This window comes from Athene cunicularia, assembly GCF_003259725.1.
Source record: "Athene cunicularia isolate RWA chromosome 4 unlocalized genomic scaffold, athCun1 chr4_part2, whole genome shotgun sequence".
In the NCBI taxonomy this organism is placed as follows: domain Eukaryota; kingdom Metazoa; phylum Chordata; class Aves; order Strigiformes; family Strigidae; genus Athene; species Athene cunicularia.
The window spans coordinates 20,606,411-20,627,146 of NW_020799099.1; the positions used below are offsets into that span (position 1 = coordinate 20,606,411).

Below are 20,736 nucleotides of genomic sequence, written 5' to 3' on the forward strand. Positions count from 1 at the left end.
CAGAGGAATTTAGCTTATAAAGAGAGAGCATGAATGTGAGAGTGAAACACAGAGACATTTATGGAAATACAGATCCAGCTCAAATTTAAATCAAAGGCAAAACTCTGACAGAAACAATGGAGGCAGGATTAATCACAGGAGTGATATTACAGTACAGTAATTCTACCACATCTTCCTCCCCTTTGTTTCACTAATAGCCTTTTTTATTGTGTCCTGTCTTCCACAGGCATAAATAGTAGTTTAAGAAGTACTGTGCTTTCAATAGACAGTGCAGAAGAAGAACTTGCGGTAGAACATCGTTTAATAATGACTATTTTTGTCCCTGGTGCATAACAGCCTGATTATTTCCATACTTCATTGGCCAGAAAAAAAACACTCTGAAGTTACTTCTGGCTTTTCCAAGACCCATATTTAGGCTGTAGAGTTCCTCTTTTCTCCTGATATGTGTGCAAAAAGAATAAATTAAAGTAAGAGCTAAGATGACAAGAGAATTGTCATGTGGAAGGTTAGCAGAAGTGTCATTTTCTTTGCTGGGGATACTTTTAAAACAAATCTGCAGAAAGTGTGATGCAGGTACTAATCTCCCATTGCAGGGAGTCAGACACAGTGACTTTGTAGGTTTGTTTTGTCTTTTATTTCAGGAATGCTGTTGTTAGGCCAGTTAGATAAATTGGTTAATGATTCTCACTTCACATTTAGGGAGGCAGGTACTAGTTAATAAAACTAGGTCTACTGAGTATGGATAACCTCTTGCCCTGTCTAAGCATGTCATAATGGAAATCTGAGTGCAGCCTGGAAAAATAATCCCAGTGAAAAATCCTTAGACCAGAAACGTGCTGTAATTTTGTGTGACAATTAGATTCCATAGCAGCTGGGACAACACAAACCCTGGGAGTTTGCTGGAGAGATGTGTGGAAAAGGAGACTAAGGTCAGTCTGCAAGGACTTCGTGTATCTTAACTTTTGGTATGAAATGCAAAATGCAGAATACAAACCCGAATTGTTACCCAGAAGGAAGTCATCTGAACAGAGAAGTAATATGGTTCTTCCTTCTCATCTCCAATGCAGACCTCCTGGCGGTACCACCAGATCTCACTTCTGCTGCAGCCATGTACAGGGGTCCTGTTTACGCCTTGCATGATGTCTCTGATAAAATCCCAATGACCAATTCTCCAATCCTGGACCCGCTGCCCAACCTGAAAATCAAGGTATATAACACCTCTGGTGCAGTCACTCCTCAGGATGACCTCTCTGACTTCTCCTCCAAGCTGTCCCCACAGATTACACAGTCTCTGCTGGAGAATGAGAACTTGAACATGAAAAACCAAAGCCTTGCTCGACAAACAGACCCATCCTGCACTGCATTTGGGACCTTCAACTCTTTAGGAGGTCACCTAGTAATTCCCAATTCAGGTAAGTGCTAGCCATGTTGGCTTAAAGGCTCAGTTGTTTTGTATTTTCAAGTGGAGTTAGCTTGCTTTTACCAGGAAAAAGCAGGGTCACTCCTAGGACTCTCCCTTTTCTTTGTTCAGAACAAACAGATGTGTTTTTCCCCCACATTCAGGTTTACCAAGGTACTTCAGGTATTCTTTTCAGAAAGTCCTGGCCACCTTTTGAGAAGGATATTGCAGGGTTCTTAGCCACTCACTGAGACATGCGAGGTTTCAGCAGTTCCCTGTGTGAAATGAGATTCAGCATCCTTGACCTTTTCCTTTCATGCAGCTCTAGAAAAGGGACTGCAAGCCAGAAAACCTCAATCTTGTCATCACACATAAAAAGGACAAATTAATTAAAAAACAAATCGGTTGTTCCACTTCCAATTCATAGCAGACTGTGTGGTATTGAAGTAGGACAGCAGAATACTAATTTTTAGAAGGCTTTTTTCCTACACACATTACATATCCATGGAAAATAGGGCCCAAGAGTGTCTTTTCTGTATGTCTCTCCTTGTTATACATATTGTTGACTTGTTTTACAATTAGGAAAGAGGCAAACTGAGCAGCGAGTGCCTTTTGATGTAATTGCAAAGTGCTATTCAGCCTTTCTCATACGGTACAAGGCCAGGCTGCCAGGCCCCCTTCAAGCCACCCAGGCACAGGGAGACAGTTTCAGAGCATCCAGGGAGCTCCTAGCCTTGGGATTGCTCAGGTCTCACAGACAGATTTTTTAGATCAGCCATAGTGCTGTTTGATTCCTAAATGAAGTGTTGACATTCAGAGGAAGTGCAGCACTTAGATGCTCCCCATGGGTTTGGCATGCTAATGAAGAGCAACATTATCATCTAAACTGGGGTCAAATCAAATACATACAACACTGTATGTGGGGGCTATGCAGGCTATACAGTGGTCATGAGTTCCCCTGCCCAGATTCTCTGGAGCTCTGTGTCCAGCTAAGACCACAGTACATGTGAGACAAGCTCACAGAAACCTGACATGATAGCTCAAGGTTTCACAGCATTTCTGTCTTCCTCCTTTACATTATGTGGTCAGCTCTTGACCATTTTACAGCACAGTGCCCTGCCCAAGGAGATAGTGCCTACCCTTGTCTCCCATACCTTTGCTGGATTTTTTTCTCATTTGTTGATGTTATGGAGAAAGCAAAATTCCTAGGTGGCCTGGGACCTAGGTGATTTCGTCCTTCCAGGACACAGCCTCACACTGCCCAGGAAGCAGTCAAAAGTGGTTGGTGAGCAGTAGCCCTCCTTTATTAGTTACTGTGGAAGAGAGGGCAAAAATAGCTATTAAGTGAAAGCTGAACTACTTAAATAAATCTGGTGCTGACTGCTGAGCAATGTTGAAAATTCGTGCTATACAATCCTGGATTTCACAATTCTCTAAGTAGCAGCTGAAGGTAGATATTAATACTCAAGTTTCTTATGCCATGGTGGTGCACATTGTCAGCAAAGTGTATTAGTCACATTTAATTCACATATATTAATAACAATTTGTAAAGGAGAAATAAAGTTATTTATTGCTGTAATCCCTTCAAAATGATTAAAATAAGTTTTGTAAAATATACCGATCTGCCTACCATGACTGTGTATGCCTCCATGCTGCTTCTAGATGTATGTATATTCTCCTAGATCAAAGCCTTTCATTTACACTATGCCTGACCTGTTACAGCTGAGAACATGTGCAGGTGAGGCCTGTAAAGAAACAAGTGTCAGAAAGCGTTCATGGAAAATGCTTTCCAAGCTAATCCTTCGCCTTCAAAGCCAGGTGTGGGACTGAGCCCCTGTACACCAACACGTGGGAGGTACCCAGCATAACCAAACCAAGTATGCTAAAGAAAAGTGACAGGGCCTTGCAAGATTTCTACAAAGCCTGTCTTGTGCATATGCATATATGTAAATAATCTGCCTGTAGGTTTATTTTCAGCTATGTGTTAATAACTGTATTAAAATCCTGGCCACATATTTCCAGTTAATTCACATCTGCAAAGACAGCTGGCTGAGACGTGTCCAGCAGAGTGCAATAGCTGATTTGTGTGCTGTGTTTTTATCATGTAATGACAGGACATTTCTGAAATGACAGTACTGTAAGAACAATGTTTTGTAACCAAGTGTGCAGCTAATCATCACTAAAAAGGACATTGAGCATACTTGCCCGCATTTTTTTCAAGATTGGATACCCAAATTTTGAGCCACTTTACAGGACTAGGCACATTCAAAATACCAAGAAGCCCAGTTTTGCCTCCCTGGTAGTCTAAGTAGAAGCTGAGTGCATTAAAAGATAGGATGCCAGTCACAGAAGCCATCTTTCAGGAAACAACTAGTTCTTGTTGCTTCCTGGGACAGTGCTCCACTGCCTTTCTTTCCTGATTTTAATTAAGTAAGAATTGCCTAGGGAGACATGTCCCATTACAGCTGTTGGAAATTTTAGTCAGAGTTGTTCGTTTTTCCGTCATTTTACAAGGTAAGCAGCAGTGTAACCATCTGTCTGCTCTTTAAATAAAAGGGAAGAAAACCCTCTTCACTCTGTATTTCGGTGCTGACACACAGAAGGAATAAGAACAGGCCAGCTGACTGCTGGAGATGCCTGGGTTATAGTAAATACTTCTTCTCCCAAGTTGCTGAGGTTGTGTGGAGTCTGCTGGTGAGGCTGAGTGAAAATGTGGCATTGCAGGCTTCATCTTCTGCCTGTCCTGTCACTCTTCTTCACAGGCCCACTTGCCTCTTTTTTCTTCATTTTATCTTTTGTGTCTCTTCTGTTCTGCAGGAGTAAGCTTGCTGATCCCAGCAGGGGCCGTTCCACAAGGGAGAGTCTATGAAATGTATGTGACAGTTCACAGGAAGGAGAACATGAGGTAAAAGACTGCCTTTATTTGTTTGTGCATTAACAGAGGGGACAAATGTAGTAACTTAAAGACCTGTAGTAATATGCTTAGACAAAGCCTACTGCGTTGAAGCTATTTGCTGACTTGGAGAAATGCGAGCAAAGCCGAGGGTAAACTGCCACAAAACCAGCTCAGAATTTCGCTTTTTTAACCAAGAGTTGCACTCTGCAGCAAGCCCTCAGGCCTGGGGGATACTGAATCATAGCCAGAAGCAAGGACAATGTGCCAGCATGAGTTTGGTGCAGGAGAGATGTGAGGTAACCTTTTTATAACGACCCATGCTGCAGAGGTCAAAGGAGAGGAGGAGCAAGGTGACAGATGGGCTCAGCTGAGGGACAAGCTGAGGTGCCTGAGCACCTGGCTTGGAGATTCTCCTGTTATAGTAAAGGTGAATTTTTATTTCACCCTTCAGGATCTTGGCTAGTCCATGCAGTGAAGAGGATGAAGCCAAAGTTTTTGGTGTCCTTTACCCCTCCTTGCTCTAAGGTGGAAGGAAGCACGTAGTTGTCCTGCTTAGCCCCAGGCACTCTATGCCAAGGGCCACCCAGAGCCAATGTTGGGGTAACTCCTGTTGTTCTCACCTATTATCTGCATAAGTGGCCAATTCATATTCTAAATCTTAATGTCTACTGAGTGATCTGTCACCTTTGGCATTAAAAAAAAAAAAAAAGAGATTCTGAAAAGGCCAAGATGCTGTTTGAAGCACTTTAGGAAAACCTAATGAAGAGAAAGGCAAGATCTTTGTCTGCAGAATGGACTCATGCACAAAGGCTGAATGGCAAATGTGAATCTAAGCAATCATTACACGGTACTTTGCCTCTTTCCCCTCCTCATAGCTAGATACATTTTTTGGCTCAGCCCCTTAATGGCTTTTACTATGTGCTAAGCCACAGCTGTTTATACACTGCGTGATATTGAACACTATTCTTCAGCTTGGTAGTCTTTCACCCATGCTAAAATAATCTGCTTAAAGAAAAAATAAGTAACCCACACACATACCCTTTTGCATACATTATTCATGGCCTACTCTTTGAAAGTAGCTAATTGCAGCTACAGAAAAAGTCCCTCTGTTCATATCTAGTATTGATTGTATACCTATTACTTTTGGCTATGTTTTAAAGACAATTACAAACAGCACTGGAAAAGGACTCTTCTTGCAGAAGGAAAAAAAAATTAAATCAGAGTGCATCCCCTGTTATTCAACTTGCCTCCAAATCTCTCTTTTTAAAAAATGCAATTGTTCCAAAAAATTTTGATTTCATTCCTAGGAGGAGCTATATGTGCAATTATTTTCTTTTCAGCCAGTCATAGAGGGAAACCCTCTCTCCTTATTCATGCAGCTGTGGACAACCAATGTCACATGCTAGTCTGATTTATGTTCTTCAAGGGTCATGCAGCTGTGGACAACCAATGTCACATGCTAGTCTGATTTATGTTCTTCAAGGGTCATAAAGTCTCCTCTGCATGTTTTGTGATAGCTGTTACTCAGCAGGTCTCATGGGGGGTAGAAGTTAACCTGTATTGGGAAAAGCATGGTTGGAGCTGTGTCGTCTGCCAAACTGAGCAAGTATAGTCAAGTACACTTGCAGAAGTGAAGGAAAAGATGTGAATCTTCACTTGCAATGAAGACTTTGAGAAGTTATTTCTTTCTCTAGGAGAGGAGAGCAGAGAATGGGCTACCTTGGCCATGGGGCAGCAGAGCTCATCCTATTATATCATGTTGGTAATTGCTTGCTGGGCACACATTTGATTACAGCAGTTTTTCAGCCCCACTCCAGCTTGCCAGGCTCTTCATACTGATGGAAACCAACCACTTCTAGGACATTTAAAATGGAGCTTGTTGAGTGTTGTCTAAATCACTTGGAGCTGAATATTCACTGAAAAGAGCTTAAAACACTGCAGGACTGTAACATTCTCCCCTGTTATCTGCCTCTTTTCCCCGGGTGCTCAGGTGCAGAATGGGGTTGTTGGCAGCCAGCACCCAGCTGTAATGGTGTCCTGCTGCAGGACTGTGTTACCGACACTTCACTTGCTGTAGCAGAGCTGCAGCTCAGTCAAAGCCTCTTTATCTGACTGCATGGGCCACAGATGCTGCTTCCTATAATTGGAGTCATATGGGTACCACAAGTTAGTGTGCGGTGAAATTATTTTTTAAATCCGCTGCTGCACTCTTACAGCACTCCAGCAGAGAGTGATAGTCCACACTAAGGTCTATCTGCAGACATTTGCTTTTGTGGCCAAGTGGTAACTGGAGTGTGTTCAGTAAAGCCCATGAGACCTTATATTTATTTTTGTGAGCACTGTGTAAATGTGTATGGTTTGAAAAGTCCTGTCATGTGTTGATGTAGTTTGGAAGGGGACATATAGGAAACTATAAAATGGGTGTTATAATTGGAAATGAAGGCAGACTCTTTTTCTTGATATACAACCACCACTGAGGTGAGAATGTGGTCACCATAGCACTACCCTAAATAGAACCATTGCAGCAAAAGAGAGGCGTACCATCACAGCTGAAGTATCTCCAGCAACTTAAGATTTAGCTCACACTTTGTAGGAATATGAAACAACTTCTGACCAGCCAAGCTGAAACAGGAAATATGTTATCCCTCAGAGTACTGCAAATTCCCCTTTTCTTTTCCTTCCTTTGTTTTCCTAGTACATTTGCCCAGTTAGTCTCTGAAATCTGTAGTACAGACATTTGAGAGACTTCATAACCGAGTAATATCACTCTTTATGTTGCCTTGCAGATAGGCAAGGAGAGCTTTCTGAGCCACAGTTTATTCCATTTCATATCCATCAAAGCATGTGAGAGCAGGAGGGTCACCCTAAAAGCATTATGCTTCTGTGGTGAATTGGGGTTCTGATGGTTTTCAGTAAACACCACTTGGAGGCAGTTGTTTTCTCTAAGTGTGTTAGCATGCTTGTGGCACAGTGGGTTTTCTCTTTTCCTAGACTAATACTCCAGCAGGCTGTTTTTCCTGCTCCTGCACTGCAAGCTCATCCTCACTCTGGCAGTTATTTGGGGCAGGATGGATGGCAAGCAGCTACCAGCCTCTGATCCGTCACTGGTGTGTTGATCTTATGGAAAGGTCCATGTACTTTATGAAGTGGCTACAGTGGAAGAAAAGATATCTCCGTGTGTGTATATATATGTCTGTGTGTTTGTACATGTATATGTATACATGTGTGTATATATATAACTGAAAAAATCACATGCCTAGAAGACTATTTCACAGCTGCTATCAGACAGGTTTCTATCTTGAAGCTTTTTCAGTGGTGATCAGATGCTCTCTTCCTTAGTCTGGGGAAGTATCACGGACTTTGAGATTTGCAAGAAGACCTTCTTGAGTTGTGGTTTCACCTGTAAAATAAACACTTTGCTGAGACCAGTACCTGGCAAGAGCCTGTTCCCATGAGCATCTGTGAGAGCCTAGGTCTTACATGACTAAGGATTAAAAAGCATGAGTATAGACTCCCAACCTTCTGGATTTTCTTGACTGCCTTAGGTTAAAAAACAAATTTAGCTTTGAGCTAAATTAGTGAAGCTGTGTGCTTCCTTTGGAAACATCTGGCACTGGTCAGTGCTAGACAAGGTCTGGGTCTTGATGGACCACTGGTTTGATCTTGTATGGCAGTTCCTGTGTTTCTGTGTGAACCCCTGCCGAGCTTGCACAGCTTTACGTGGAGCTACTCTTGCATACTCAAATTAGAAGCAGGAACTGCACTAAATATGGCACAGTGAAGGACACTCCTGTGTAATCCATCACCCAGGAGAGTATGCAAATGAAAGTGGATGTCGCTGTGCCCAAAAAATGTGACAACCCTGAAAAACAGAGCCAGCAGATCTCCTGAAAATCTTGATAGAAGACACATAAAAATTGTGCAACTTCCAAATCAGCTACCTTAAAAGAGAGAAGGATTGGGTGAGCCTTGTCAAGATTTGGATCAGTGGCTTCATAGCATATGTGTAGACTTTATATTAGTCATGCAGCTGATCAATGAGTTTGATCCAAGGAGCAATGTTGCCTTTTTCACCAGTAAACTCTAAGCTTAGTGATGTGAAATAAAAGAAATTGAAGTCTTCCGCATCTCATTTCTCCATCTTCCTTCTGCATCTCAGTTGCATAAACAAAATTACTTTGCAACTCCAGTAGACAATTTCATGAAGTGCCAGTCACCATAATTGAAAAATTCGAAATAAAAAAGACCAGAGCATGAGGAAAAGGGAAGGAAAACTTTTCAGGTAATTTTTCTTCTAAAGATAGACTGGCAGAAGAACCAAGGTCAGTCAAGAATGTTAAGTTTGAAATTTAAGAAAGAACATGTATTAAAAATAAAGCCCTAGCAATGAAAGGAGAAATAACATGTCTTCCCTCTGACTGTTGGCTAAGCTGTGTAGAAGGGTTGCCATCTGTTGCTATGAGCTAGCCATTCCTCTCTCCCTGCTCCGTTCTGTGCTTTATGAGCTTCTGTGATTGCCTGTAACATCTACTTACAGTCCCAGGGAACACAATGTAGGCCCACTGAGGAGCAGAGATTTCCCTAGTTGTGCTCACATCTGCTGTGTGACAGCTACCTTAATTAATATGGTCTGTCTTATTACAGGGAGACAGTTTTGAATGAGTAATCCCATTCAAAACGCAAATTTGATTGTGAAGGGACCAGATATAATGAATAAAAGTTTGCTTTTAAATAAAAGTTGATTGTTCTTGATAAGGGGTGTGGGATGGGTCAACGTCTAAAAATATCTGAAGACCTTTCAGTTACTGTTAGTGCCTTTCAAAAGCAATGCTAAACAGGACATTCAATTTTAGTCTCAGTCAGATCTTTGTCAAACAAAAACATCTCTTTTGCCTGCATCAAGTGACTTTGGAGTCATACAGCTGAATGCCCTGTCTCATCTAATAAATTGCCCCAAGACTGCTGCAAGCCTAAAGTAAAGCACATATGTGGATGGGTTTTGGGGGGTTTAGGGTTCTTTTTCGGATAACAGCCTAAAAGTAGGTTCTGACCCATAGTTTTGAAGATGTCTGCTCACAGATCTTTTTGCTTTAGAGGAGATAACTCCCTTGCTCTATGTGTTTTTCTGTGCTTGTGTTTGTGCTGTATGTCCTCCGATCTATAACACAGAAACCACAATACTCGATCGTAACAGGCACTTGCCTAGGCCAAGATCCTGGCTTTTCTGGTGCTGCATCATCTGCTCCAGGAGAAGGAAGAAAATTGCTTGTAATGAATGACTACACAATAACTTGTCTTCAGGGGAATTTGTTGTTTACTAATTCCATCAATGAGTGTTGGGTTTATGCCTTGAAGCAGAAAGATTAATACCTCTTGTATAATATATCTTGTCTACCGCATCTGTTTCTGTTCTCATTAGCTATAGTAAGGCATAATCCTTTTGTTTTAAAACGGAAATTGGAAGCAGTGAGAAATAAGAAAAGATCTGTCAAGAGAATTTTGTTCCTTTTTTCTGTCAGTTGTCATAGGGTACCTCTCGGCTGTATGTGCCATTGCATGGTTTAGACTCCTTCCTCTGGGTTTCAGGTGTTTATTTCCGAGATTACACTGTGGTCCCTAAACACTCTGATACCTGCAGTCACTTTAGAACTGGTTAGGGAGGGGAATATCACCTCAGCGTGCTCTGACATGCTTTGTCCCATACAGCCCCATAAATCAGATTTGGTTTTACCACTGTATCACATTACAAGTTGAAGCTAGCTGCGTCTCCAGTGAGTGAGCTCACCTGAGATCTTTTTCACTTTTATTGCTTTCTTTGCTACTAAGTAACTATGTTTGGAACTTGTTTTGCTCCAACAGCATGAACTGCTGTACAATTAATAGAACTTTTTTTCCTACCCATATTTTTACCGTCTGAATCTTTTGCATTATTTTCTGGTTCTCAGTGTTACTTGCAATTATTAATTGTTTGTGAATTTAATGATTGTGTTGCTATTTGCATTGTCTTCTACAATGTGAGTAAAAATTCTGGCCTCAGAGTGGTCAGAGAGAGGTTTAGTATGGACTACAATAGAGCTGGGATTTAACCTATTCAGTAATACCAAGCCCTGTTTCACACCACTCAAAAACTTCAACTCATTTTATCCCAGTTTTTAAAGGTTTATCTGCACAAGCTGGATGATGGAGAATCACTGAGACCAACAGCATTCAGTAACTTTGGGGTGCCAGACTCAGGTGCATGTCTGGTTGGCAATTTGGGACTGCGAAGTCAAGCACCCCTGCAACTGGCCCGTTATACTGCTCTTCACTCATCAGAGTGTCCTGTGTCACAAATAGTCAGGTCAGGAGCGTGCATATCTCATCCACTTGGCAATAGATCTCATAAGTCTGGTAACAAAGATGCTGTTTGCCAACTTGGGGAAAAAAAAACCCTAAGCCTTGCTATTTTTTTCTTGTCCTTTGTATATTTATATCTGCTTCCCATCTCGCTTGCTGATTATGCAGTCTGGAGTGCCTCCTGATTTCATGTTCTGCATCATTTTTTATACTTGTGTTAATCGGACATAAAATGTTGTGGCACAGAATCATGCCCTCCATCAGACTCCTAAAATTTAACAGCTAACAAAATTTTGTCATGGAGCAGTGACTAAACTTCATTTTACTTTGAGACAATTTTAGGTTGTATGATATATCAATACCATATTATTTTAATGATCTTTTGGCTTTTTTTAACCGTACGCATCAGTGCTCAGATTCTTGTTGATTTTAACTCATTTTTTACCTAAAAGGCATTGCATGAATTATTTTATGGCAATCATGATATATTCCCTCCTATATCCTTTTGGACTGCTGTTTTTGTAATTCAGTCCAAAAAACTATGATAACTTGTATTTTTTTTTTCTTGCTTCCTCGTGGGTCAGTAGTCTTTTAGATGAAGTTAGGTTAACCAGATGATTAAATCTATAGCTTGTCATATCTGTAGCTTTCCAGACAAATATTGTAATTTTGAAAGATCTTTCTCATAGGACATTATGTTTTTTGAAATTTCTTGAATTAAACTGTAGGTGAGAGTTCAAATGTCCATTAATGCACAAGGTAGATGACCATTAAAAAAACACCACACTGTAATTTTTTTTTAAGCCTGTTGTTTTTTCTTATGAAAAAAAGCCTGAAGTAAATGAGTCTGAAGAATAAGCAATATTTTAGTTAAAAACTGCCCAATTATTTATTCAGTTCAGTCTTCCAAGAGAGTGATCCCTGATCTTCACAATCTGAATCCAGAGATCCCTACCACATGCAAGAGGAGCTGGACTAAGTACTCTATCTGCTAGTGTTTAATTTCTTTTGTGCATTGTTTGTCAGGCTAAAATAACCAGCATACTACATGATAGCTGTCCAGATTGTTATACTTTACATCTTTTCTGAAAGGCAGCTATATCACAGCTGTTTATTTCCAGTCCATGGCTTTTCAGAAACAATTGTTAAGTCATTTAGTAAACTCATCAGTTAATTTCCACAGATGCATATCATCTGGATTTACTGATTTGCATAGATTTAAATTTTTCCATGACAAACCTTTTTTTTTTTCTCAAATGTTATAAAAAACCTCCCTCAACATTTGTAGCAACAAGAGATACTTTTCAAAAGTGCTTTGTCCCACTTTGAAAAAGGATTTCTCAAAAGTTTTTCTCATTTTCTGTGAGATTAATGGAATATTCAGGAATAATTAAGGTGGACGAAATTAGGATATGCCTCTGGGCATATCTTTTCCAGAATAGGTGCAATAAATTGGATATTGAAACAGCTTCTGTCCTGATTTTACCTCCTTCTTGGAAATGTTATCTAAGATTACAGCTACTGGTTTTGCTCTTTCTTTTGGTGAAGGCAAAGACTTGCAGAAATAAGCAGTATTTAATGTTGTCTCAACTAATTCCCGTAAAACCAATACAGATGTAAATACAAGTATTTGTGAATGCAACAAAGGACTGAACCCTTAGCCAGAGCAGAGGATGGGAGGTCTCATGGGCAGATCTGGCATTTAAGTGCAGATCACATCGAACACTTTTAATCTCCCACTTGCTGGTTTCTGGATCATGAATTTGCCCTCTGTATTATTGAGGAAGGCAGTTGATGAGGCACATTCAGCTGTATTTGTCATACACCAGATGTCGGGATAGTTAAAGTCACTCATGCTTCCTCTGTTTGTAAGCTCCTCAGCAGTTGGTCGGGGATAGTTTACACATACAGACTTGCACACGCACGCGCGCGCACACACACACATACACACACACACACACTCTGTCATTTACAAACTACAATGTATATGTTTCCTAAATATTTATATGATTTCCTGTAACATCCATTCCTAGTGACTGGCAGCAAGCACACTGGACAATACTGGTATTTTTAACTCGACCGCTCTGGGTTATCAGTAGGAATCTCAGGCTTTGCAAATGTGTTTTGCCCTCTGCACTATTTCTTACCATCCCTTCACACTTCCTCCCACAGTGTTGGTAACACCTGCTCCCCACAGGCACATTTGCAATAGCCATTCTTGTAGATCTGTATGCTTTTTAAGTAAAATGGAGTGTCAGTGGGTTTGATGATGACTCTGAACTCAAACTGCACGTCTCAGATGTGCTGTATACCACTTACGAGGTTTCAGGCATGCTCATTAGTTCATTCTCGTCCTCTGTTCCTCAATTTTCTCTGTCCAGACAGTAAATAATTCTCACACATGGTGCTTACAAGAGCCACTGTTCATTTTTGTATGCTGCTAAACAATCGCCAAATGCAGCAGCCACCTAAACCTGAATTTTGACAAATGAATGATATTGGGGAAAAAAAAAATTGGGGATTTGTGGGAAAAAAACAAACCAAACCAAACAACAGACAAAACAAACCCACCCATTCTTTCCTTGCACGGTCCTTTATTTGAAGAGAAGGATTTTTTTTATTTTCATATACCTGAATGTTCCTTCTTGACTTTTTCAACTCACTTACCATGTCCATCTTTCTGTCCCCTTGTCAGGCCGCCTGTAGAAGACAGCCAAACTCTGCTGACGCCGGTGGTGAGCTGCGGTCCACCAGGAGCCCTGCTAACCCGGCCCGTCATTTTAACCATGCACCACTGTGCAGAACCAAACACGGAGGACTGGCAGATCCAGCTGAAGCACCAGGCTGCCCAGGGGCTGTGGGAGGTGAGGCTCCAGCCTGTGTGCTCAGTGCATGTAGGGCTCTCTGCTAGTCCTTCAGCTGCCTTTCCAAACAGGGTTGCCAGTATTTTGGGTTTTCTGTGTGAAATACGTGGCTGCTACAAGCAGGCAGGAGTGCCCTTCAACACCAGGTGTTTAAACTGCCCAATGACCTTGCAGAGATGGTGTCTTGGGGCAGTTTGGTGCCTCCTAGTTTTAACTATTTTCCAAGAAATAGCCTTCATCACAGGAATTTGGCACTTGAGCTTTTGGTTGTGGCAGGATATTCTGCTGAAGTCATGGGGACAGAAGGAAGAGAAAAGGCAAAATAAAAAAACAGGCTGAAAATAATTTCTGACTAGGTTCTAGAAATAAGGAAATGTTCTTTTACAGAATAGTTTTCTCTCTCCTGGTTTACAGTCTGTAGTTTTCAAGAAAGTGAAAATAATGCAGCAAATGTCTTGTTTCAGCACCAAGACCGTGCCCAGATTAATAGAATGTATAGGCCATATCTTTAGGCCTTATCTTTCCCTTTTCCCTCCTAAATTGTTATTGTTATATGACTTTGATTCAGTTCATGTAGCCAGGATCCAGCTCTGCACCCTGTGAACTCAGGGGAGTTGCACAAGCGTTGCTAGGCAGTGCAGGCTTGGTGGGAGCCTGGGATGGTTCCTTGCCAGTCATGTAGCAGAAGGATGTCCCGGGCAGGGTGGCAGAAGGATCTTCCACTGTAACTGGAGCATAAAGTGATGCTTTTAATCAGGCTGGGCCATCCTGGTAGAGCCTTCCTCTCCAGCCTTGTGCTCCTAGGTACCTACTGCCACCAGTTTGGTCTCACATAATTAATTTGGCAAGGGCACTTTCTCCTACCAGTAGGTTTAATAAGGTCAGGGTGGCTTTTGAAGGGAGTTGGGCTTACAGCAACAAGAGTGCTGTGTCCGACATTGCCTTCAAAAGGCTTTTGCAATTTCTCCCTGCCTGTGGCACTAGCTCTTCCTCATGCTGGGAAGAAGCATACAGCGAACACGGATCTGTCTCGCCAACTAATCTGCACCCCACTGACCTGACTCTTGGCACAGCACGTATGTTCCTTATTTGTGTCTGTGTGTTACTGGCACCTCTTCATTTTCTCCCCCATCCTCCTCCTGCCCTTGACAGAGTGGTTGCTCCACTGGCCGTGCACACACTCTGGTGCTAGCACAGCCTCCACAGCGGCAACAGGGTCCCTGACCATCGCATGGTGATTTTCCTTTGCTCAGTTCATACACAGGCACGCACGCACACACACACGCACACACACACACACACACACACACACACGTGTGTGTGTGTGCACACCCCTGCACCATCACTCAGGGTCAGCACCTCCTGCCAGAGCCCGTTGCTGGCATGGCCATAGGGAGGTACAATCAGAGCTGCAACACCTTGCCCTTCAGAAGGATTATGCCACCCCTGAAAACATGGCACATTTGCCTTTCCTGAGACTAGGGGGCCTGCACTTAATGCCAAATTTCAGTTGAGCCCACCGCTGCTCAGCTGCCAGATGCATACATTGTGCTGCAGACCTGCAGGCAGTGGGGATGAAACAGATGAGTTGCACTGAGCATCGTATGGCCTGTAGTGGCTTTGCAAGAGGTGGCTGTCATCCATTTCTGCCTTTTCCATTCTGCTCTCTCTCAAAGCCATCCAAAGCACTTTGTGTTGTATGCAGGATATTACATGCAGGGTTGAATAGAGAAATTAGCAGGGGAACAGTTTTCCTATACGCACAGGGTGGGGAGGTTGTCTGCATTCAGGCTGTATAGTTTTTTTGTCTTCACCCTGCAATCTCATCACGGAGGATTATTCTGATGGAGCAACAGGTGATATTTCATGTAGATGTGGCATTTAGCCATTGTAGAGGTTACTTCCCTTCCTTGAGCTTTTATAACTCCTTATTGTCATGCTTAGGAAGTGAAGGGTGGTTATTTATTCGACACATCTGCAACTGGTGATTTTAAGTCATGGTCACCAAATGATTAGTTCTGCAATATCTTTTTCAATAAAGTATCGGTGATATTCTCATTATTTGCCTAACTCTGCCCAGGACTTTAAAAGCTGCTGCAGGGTCCAGAGGAAAAAGTTACAAGTCTTAGGGGACCGAGGACAGGAGGAGGTTTCTACCACTGTCATCACCACCAGCAACCCCAGAGAAATCATAACCTCCCTATGCCTATGCAGGAGAAAAGCCAGAAGTGGGATTTTAAAATCTTGATTAATCTAAGGGGCAAACAGCAAGAACTTTGTCCATCATCCAGGCTTGAAAGGGGCATTGCTGTCTCAAAGGACAGCAGCTCTGAGGGATTAGGAGCTCTAACTTGGCCTCTTTCTCCTTTAGGATGTGGTGGTGGTCGGGGAGGAAAACTTCACCACTCCATGCTATATCCAGCTGGACCCAGAGGCCTGCCATATCCTGACAGAAACCCTCAGCACATATGCCTTGGTGGGACAGTCAATCACCAAAGCAGCAGCCAAACGTCTCAAACTGGCCATCTTTGGACCACTGTCCTGCTCTTCGCTGGAGTACAGTATCCGGGTCTACTGCCTCGATGACACACAGGATGCCCTTAAGGTGGTTGCTCTTTTGCTCACATTCCCTCTCCCTCTCAGCTCTCACAGGACTGCAGTCATAGCAGTGACTAGACCCTCTGCTCCATGTATTCCTGCTCCCTGAGTTATTTCTGATGCAAAGAAGAGCTTGGCAGCAAGCTGCTGTTTCACAGTTTAACCCCCACATGCCATAAATCGTCCTTTGCATAGGGATCTCACACTATTTTCTGCCCACCAGTCTTTTTTCCTTTGTTTACCTGTATCATATCCTGAATCCTAAGATTTTTGCATTATTAAAAGGCCATAAGGTACAGGGGGCTTCATGCGTTATTCATGTATTTTTAATGCTAAGTGCCAGCTCCCCAGAGATGGGGAAACATATAAATGCTTCTTTGTAAATAGTTGATAATGATAAAAGAAGCTTCTGGGCTGTTAATCACTGCCTGCTTTCATACTGCTTTATTACACCTCTTCGTGTGCAGCTTTTTGTGTTGGGAATTCACAACTGAAATAAACCAAAGCTGTTGCTATCTCTAACTATATAACCTTACTCTCACTGCATAATTCTGGCATGCACACAAACACGCACTCACTACATACAGATGAGCGATAGGTAACCATACTTGCTATTTCTCTTTGTAAATACCTGTATTTAAACAGATGGTATCTATAATAGATGCACTTGTGAAATATATATCTCCAACTGCACATGTAAGAGTGGAGGTTATTAAAATGTGTGTGTGTGGGGGGGTTTTTTCATAGCCAGTACAATTTCCTAAATGCCTCTTTGCAGCAGAACGAATTCAAAGCCTGTCTAAACAGACTCATCCTGATGCTGTATATGCTTTTGTTTCCTCGTCTCCACATGGGAATTATTGGGATTTAAACCCACATACACAGTCTGGGAGAAGTTTGTGTTGGTTAGACCGGCAACTTCCATCACTGCGAATGGCACACTCTGTTTTCCTCCCCAATCCTACCTGATATCAAGTCCTGCCTGCCTAGACTTTGCTGGGGGAATACTCTTTCGCTATATGTAAGAAAGGCAGTAAAATGTAAGGGTTGAAGCAGGCATATTGTGACTTCATCATGGTTTTGTCTTTACAGGGCCTGGGAGCTTGTCTTCTGTCAATGCATTGGTGCGATCAGGCTTTTAGAAACATTTATTTTCCCCGGTCTGAGTTCCCTTTTGTTTTTCCTCTTTAAAAAAAGTGAAAAGGATCTTTCGTAGTGATCAGGCTTCAAAAGTCCTGACAGTTTTATGCCTGTGCTGTGTAATACAATTTTCCACGGGTTCGTCAAGGCCTGAGGTAATAATAAGTGAGTCGGAGGGGCCTTGGACAGACAGCTAATGCAGTCAGAGCTGGGGGAATCCAATTAGGTGTTACTCAAGAGCTATTGGGTTTTTTCTGATTGACTGTGGGGAGAATTGTGAGGTAAAGTTAATGTGCTTTGGTGTGTTTGGAAGGGGAGCAGGCCACTCCTTGGGCTCCTGCTGCAGGTAGACCCCAAAGCGAGCTTGTAATTTGGTGAGGAAAGGTGAACGAAGTCAGGCAGCCACCATCCCACTTGTACCCACTGCTTTTTTTTGCACCAAAGTACATGCATTTTAAGTTTCTTCTTTTTTTGGCACATTTACCCCAAGACTGGAAGGCCACATGTGGGGTTCAAGACCCTGCTATAATAGCTGATGGTTTACAGGAGGACAGGCACACATACTTGGTGGCCACAAACAAATGTACCAATTGTACTTCTTTGGAAATTAAAGATCTGGAAAGAGAAGGTTTAAGAAAAAGGAACGTGGTAAACTAGCTGTAGATGAAAGTGTTGAGCATGGACCAGTGTGTATGAACCAGTGTGTAGAAACCAGCCCTATGCGATGGTGTTGTGTAGGCTCAAACTAGGGCTGTGTAGAAAGAAAAAAAGGTTGAGGTGTTTGCCACGCGCTTTTACAACAGCTGGCACCACAGCAGCCCTGGCCATGGCGGGAGGAGGTCTCTGGCACTGCCATATTGCCATAGGGAAGGCATTCACCAGGAAATTGCCTCTGGCTGTGTGGGACAAGGCGTGCAGATGGGGCTGGGCCAGCAGGTCTTGAGATTAAAAGTAATTTGAAGAGGGTGGGAAAGTTGTAGGCAGCAAGCAAGGCACCAGCTGCACCATCTCAGTGTCTCAGGGCTGGCTGCTCCAGGCAAGCCACAGCAAGAGGAGGGAAGAGCAGCGTGAGATGTTCTCACATTGGGATGTCTGAAGTTTGAAAGAGCCTTTGTAGGGGATTATGTGTTTATTTTAATAGGCGACCAAATGCATTCTGTTATTATTTACAACTAGGAATGAGTATGCCATATGCTGAATGTGTCCTAACAGCCACCAAAGGAAGACAAGCAGTTGCGGTATAAAACACAGTGCAGTATTTATCCAGCAGGTTTTTCCCTCTCATCATGCAGAGCAAGCGCTCGCAGCCGAACTGCCAGTGCCCGCAGTACAGTAGGGAAGTGTAATGACTTGTCATCAATAAGGGCTCAGTTATTGTAGGAGCATCTTGGCAGTATTCCTGGGGCTGTGGAGCAGTGGGCTCAGCACTGATCATGCGTGCAGCATCCTCTGCCCTGCAGGGTCCTGAGCCACCTGGATGGGATGCTCACAAAAACACTTTTTGGGGAAGGGTGAGGGTAGCAATGACCTTGAGCACCGGCCTCTTTCAGAACTGATTTTTGCACTTAGAGGGGGATGCCCGAATTAGTCTGCTGCAAAAAAAGAAAGTAATAATACAATAACTGTAAAGAAATCCAACTGCTTTATTCTCATCTGTTTATTCACGTATGGCTTTGACATTGAGGTATGTGAGCTGCATGTGGCAGTGTGGCGGGGGCTGAGCAGCCTCGCACACGCGGGATGAGTGAATGATTTCAGGCTGTAGCAGGGTGGCATCTGCCAATCTGCCTTGTGCTGCACAGTAACTGTCCTCCAAAAGAAAGGTAAAAAAGGCATAAGAGGCATCTGATCTTCTCTCAGTTATTTAATTTGTATTCTTCCCTCTAATGAAGAAAGGCAACAGCTTAGACTGAACACTTGCCTGCCTGTGCCCCATTAATGAGGAAGCCCTTTCCAAATCTAGATAGTGGCTGTCCTCGTGGCATGATATTGGAGGGATGCCTTACACAGCTCCATCTCCTAGGAAGAGCATAAGGGCCTGAGTCCCATCTCACAGGAGTGATGAGAGGTGATGGGGAGGGTGGCCGGAGCCACCTCAGCATGGGGCAAGCAACACATAGCTGTGATTTTGGCTCAGGAGGGCATAGAGGCACCAGCCAGCAGGATAAGCATTGCTCTAAATAAAATGCCGTATGGCCAGAGCCAGCCTGCAGGTTTGAAGGGCTGTGCAAATCATGGCTGTAATTAATTCTGAATTAATTAGCTGAGTGGCATGGGAGAAGCAGGGGCTGCTTGGCATCCTCCAGTTGAACCATGTAGAAGGGCTGTGGTGACCAAGGGTGGTTACCAAAGTGGGATATTGAAACTAGACACCCAGATGTGATGGGTAGGATGGTGCAACATCATGCTGCAATGTAGTGCAGCCCCACAGCATTGCAGCTCCCAGGGCTGGCGCTGCAGGAACAGGAGCAGCCATTCAGCCCCTGAGCTCCGTGTGCCTAAGAGGTGACGTCTGCAATTAGCTCATGTAGTGCCATGAAGTTGTCTTCTGGCCCTTACAGGGAGGTAATTTGGACATAATGAAGATCTATAGTAATCAGATAATTAATATCGATTGCTCTTTAGACATCTTGACAAGGTAATTAGGGAGCACTGGAAAGAAGCTGTAACTGATTCATTGGCATAACCTTAATCTAAAAGGTTTCCTGATTTTGTTTCTTTTCCTCTAATGACTGATAAACTAACATAATTTTAGCTTCAGTATCTGCCAGGTGCTGGGCTCACCAGGCACAGAGGCTTTTCTTGTGTGCTAACTGGATCCTGAACATGACAAAGAGAAGCTTGTTTTGTGTGCCCACATACTCCTTGAGTGTTTTCACTCTGTGCATGATTGGCTTTAGCCTCATGAGACTGGTTGGTTGAGTGGATCTTGTAATTAAATATGACTGAGATTGGCTGTTTTGATTTCTGATGGGGCTCATGTAGGTGCCTTCATACATGCTTCTTCCATGTGGACTACAATTAGGCTGCTTTTAGGCGATGGTCCACTGTGGTCTCATTAGTTACAAGCATATATTTATTTTTAGCTGAAGAAAATGACCAGACCCATGGCTTGCTAGCTTTTAATTACAAGATCAATATTTCAGTAGTCATATGTACAGAATGCTCCATCACAGTGTCTTGCATTGTTTTGGTACCGTCCTGCTTGACAGTTAGTCTCAGCGTAGATATCTGTTATGTCCTGTATCACTCTGTCATAGAGCAGTTTGCCAGGAGGCCACAAGCTGAAGGGCCAGTGATATGCACAGGTCCCATATCAGCAGGACTGACAAAAATAAGACCTTCCAAAACCAAAATAGTAAAGCTACCATTAGATGTCCAGTTTGATGAACAGTGGAGAAGACTGATACATGTCTGTATTCAAACAGTGCCTGGATGCAAAGTCTTTGCATCGATACAATAGCATGCAATTGAGCTTTGTGCTTATAGGACATGTCAGGTAA

General features: G+C 42.8%; 1 protein-coding gene across 1 annotated transcript in view; it reads left to right on the forward strand.

Moving 5' to 3' along the window:
- UNC5C (unc-5 netrin receptor C) overlaps positions 1 to 20,736 on the forward strand; it is a 126,718-nt gene that overhangs the window by 96,089 nt on the left and 9,893 nt on the right. The window contains exons 10-13 of the mRNA XM_026847940.1: positions 1,068 to 1,412; positions 4,217 to 4,304; positions 13,327 to 13,495; positions 15,867 to 16,100. Coding sequence (XP_026703741.1) covers positions 1,068 to 1,412; positions 4,217 to 4,304; positions 13,327 to 13,495; positions 15,867 to 16,100 — 836 coding nt within the window. The remainder of the gene's footprint in view (positions 1 to 1,067; positions 1,413 to 4,216; positions 4,305 to 13,326; positions 13,496 to 15,866; positions 16,101 to 20,736) is intronic.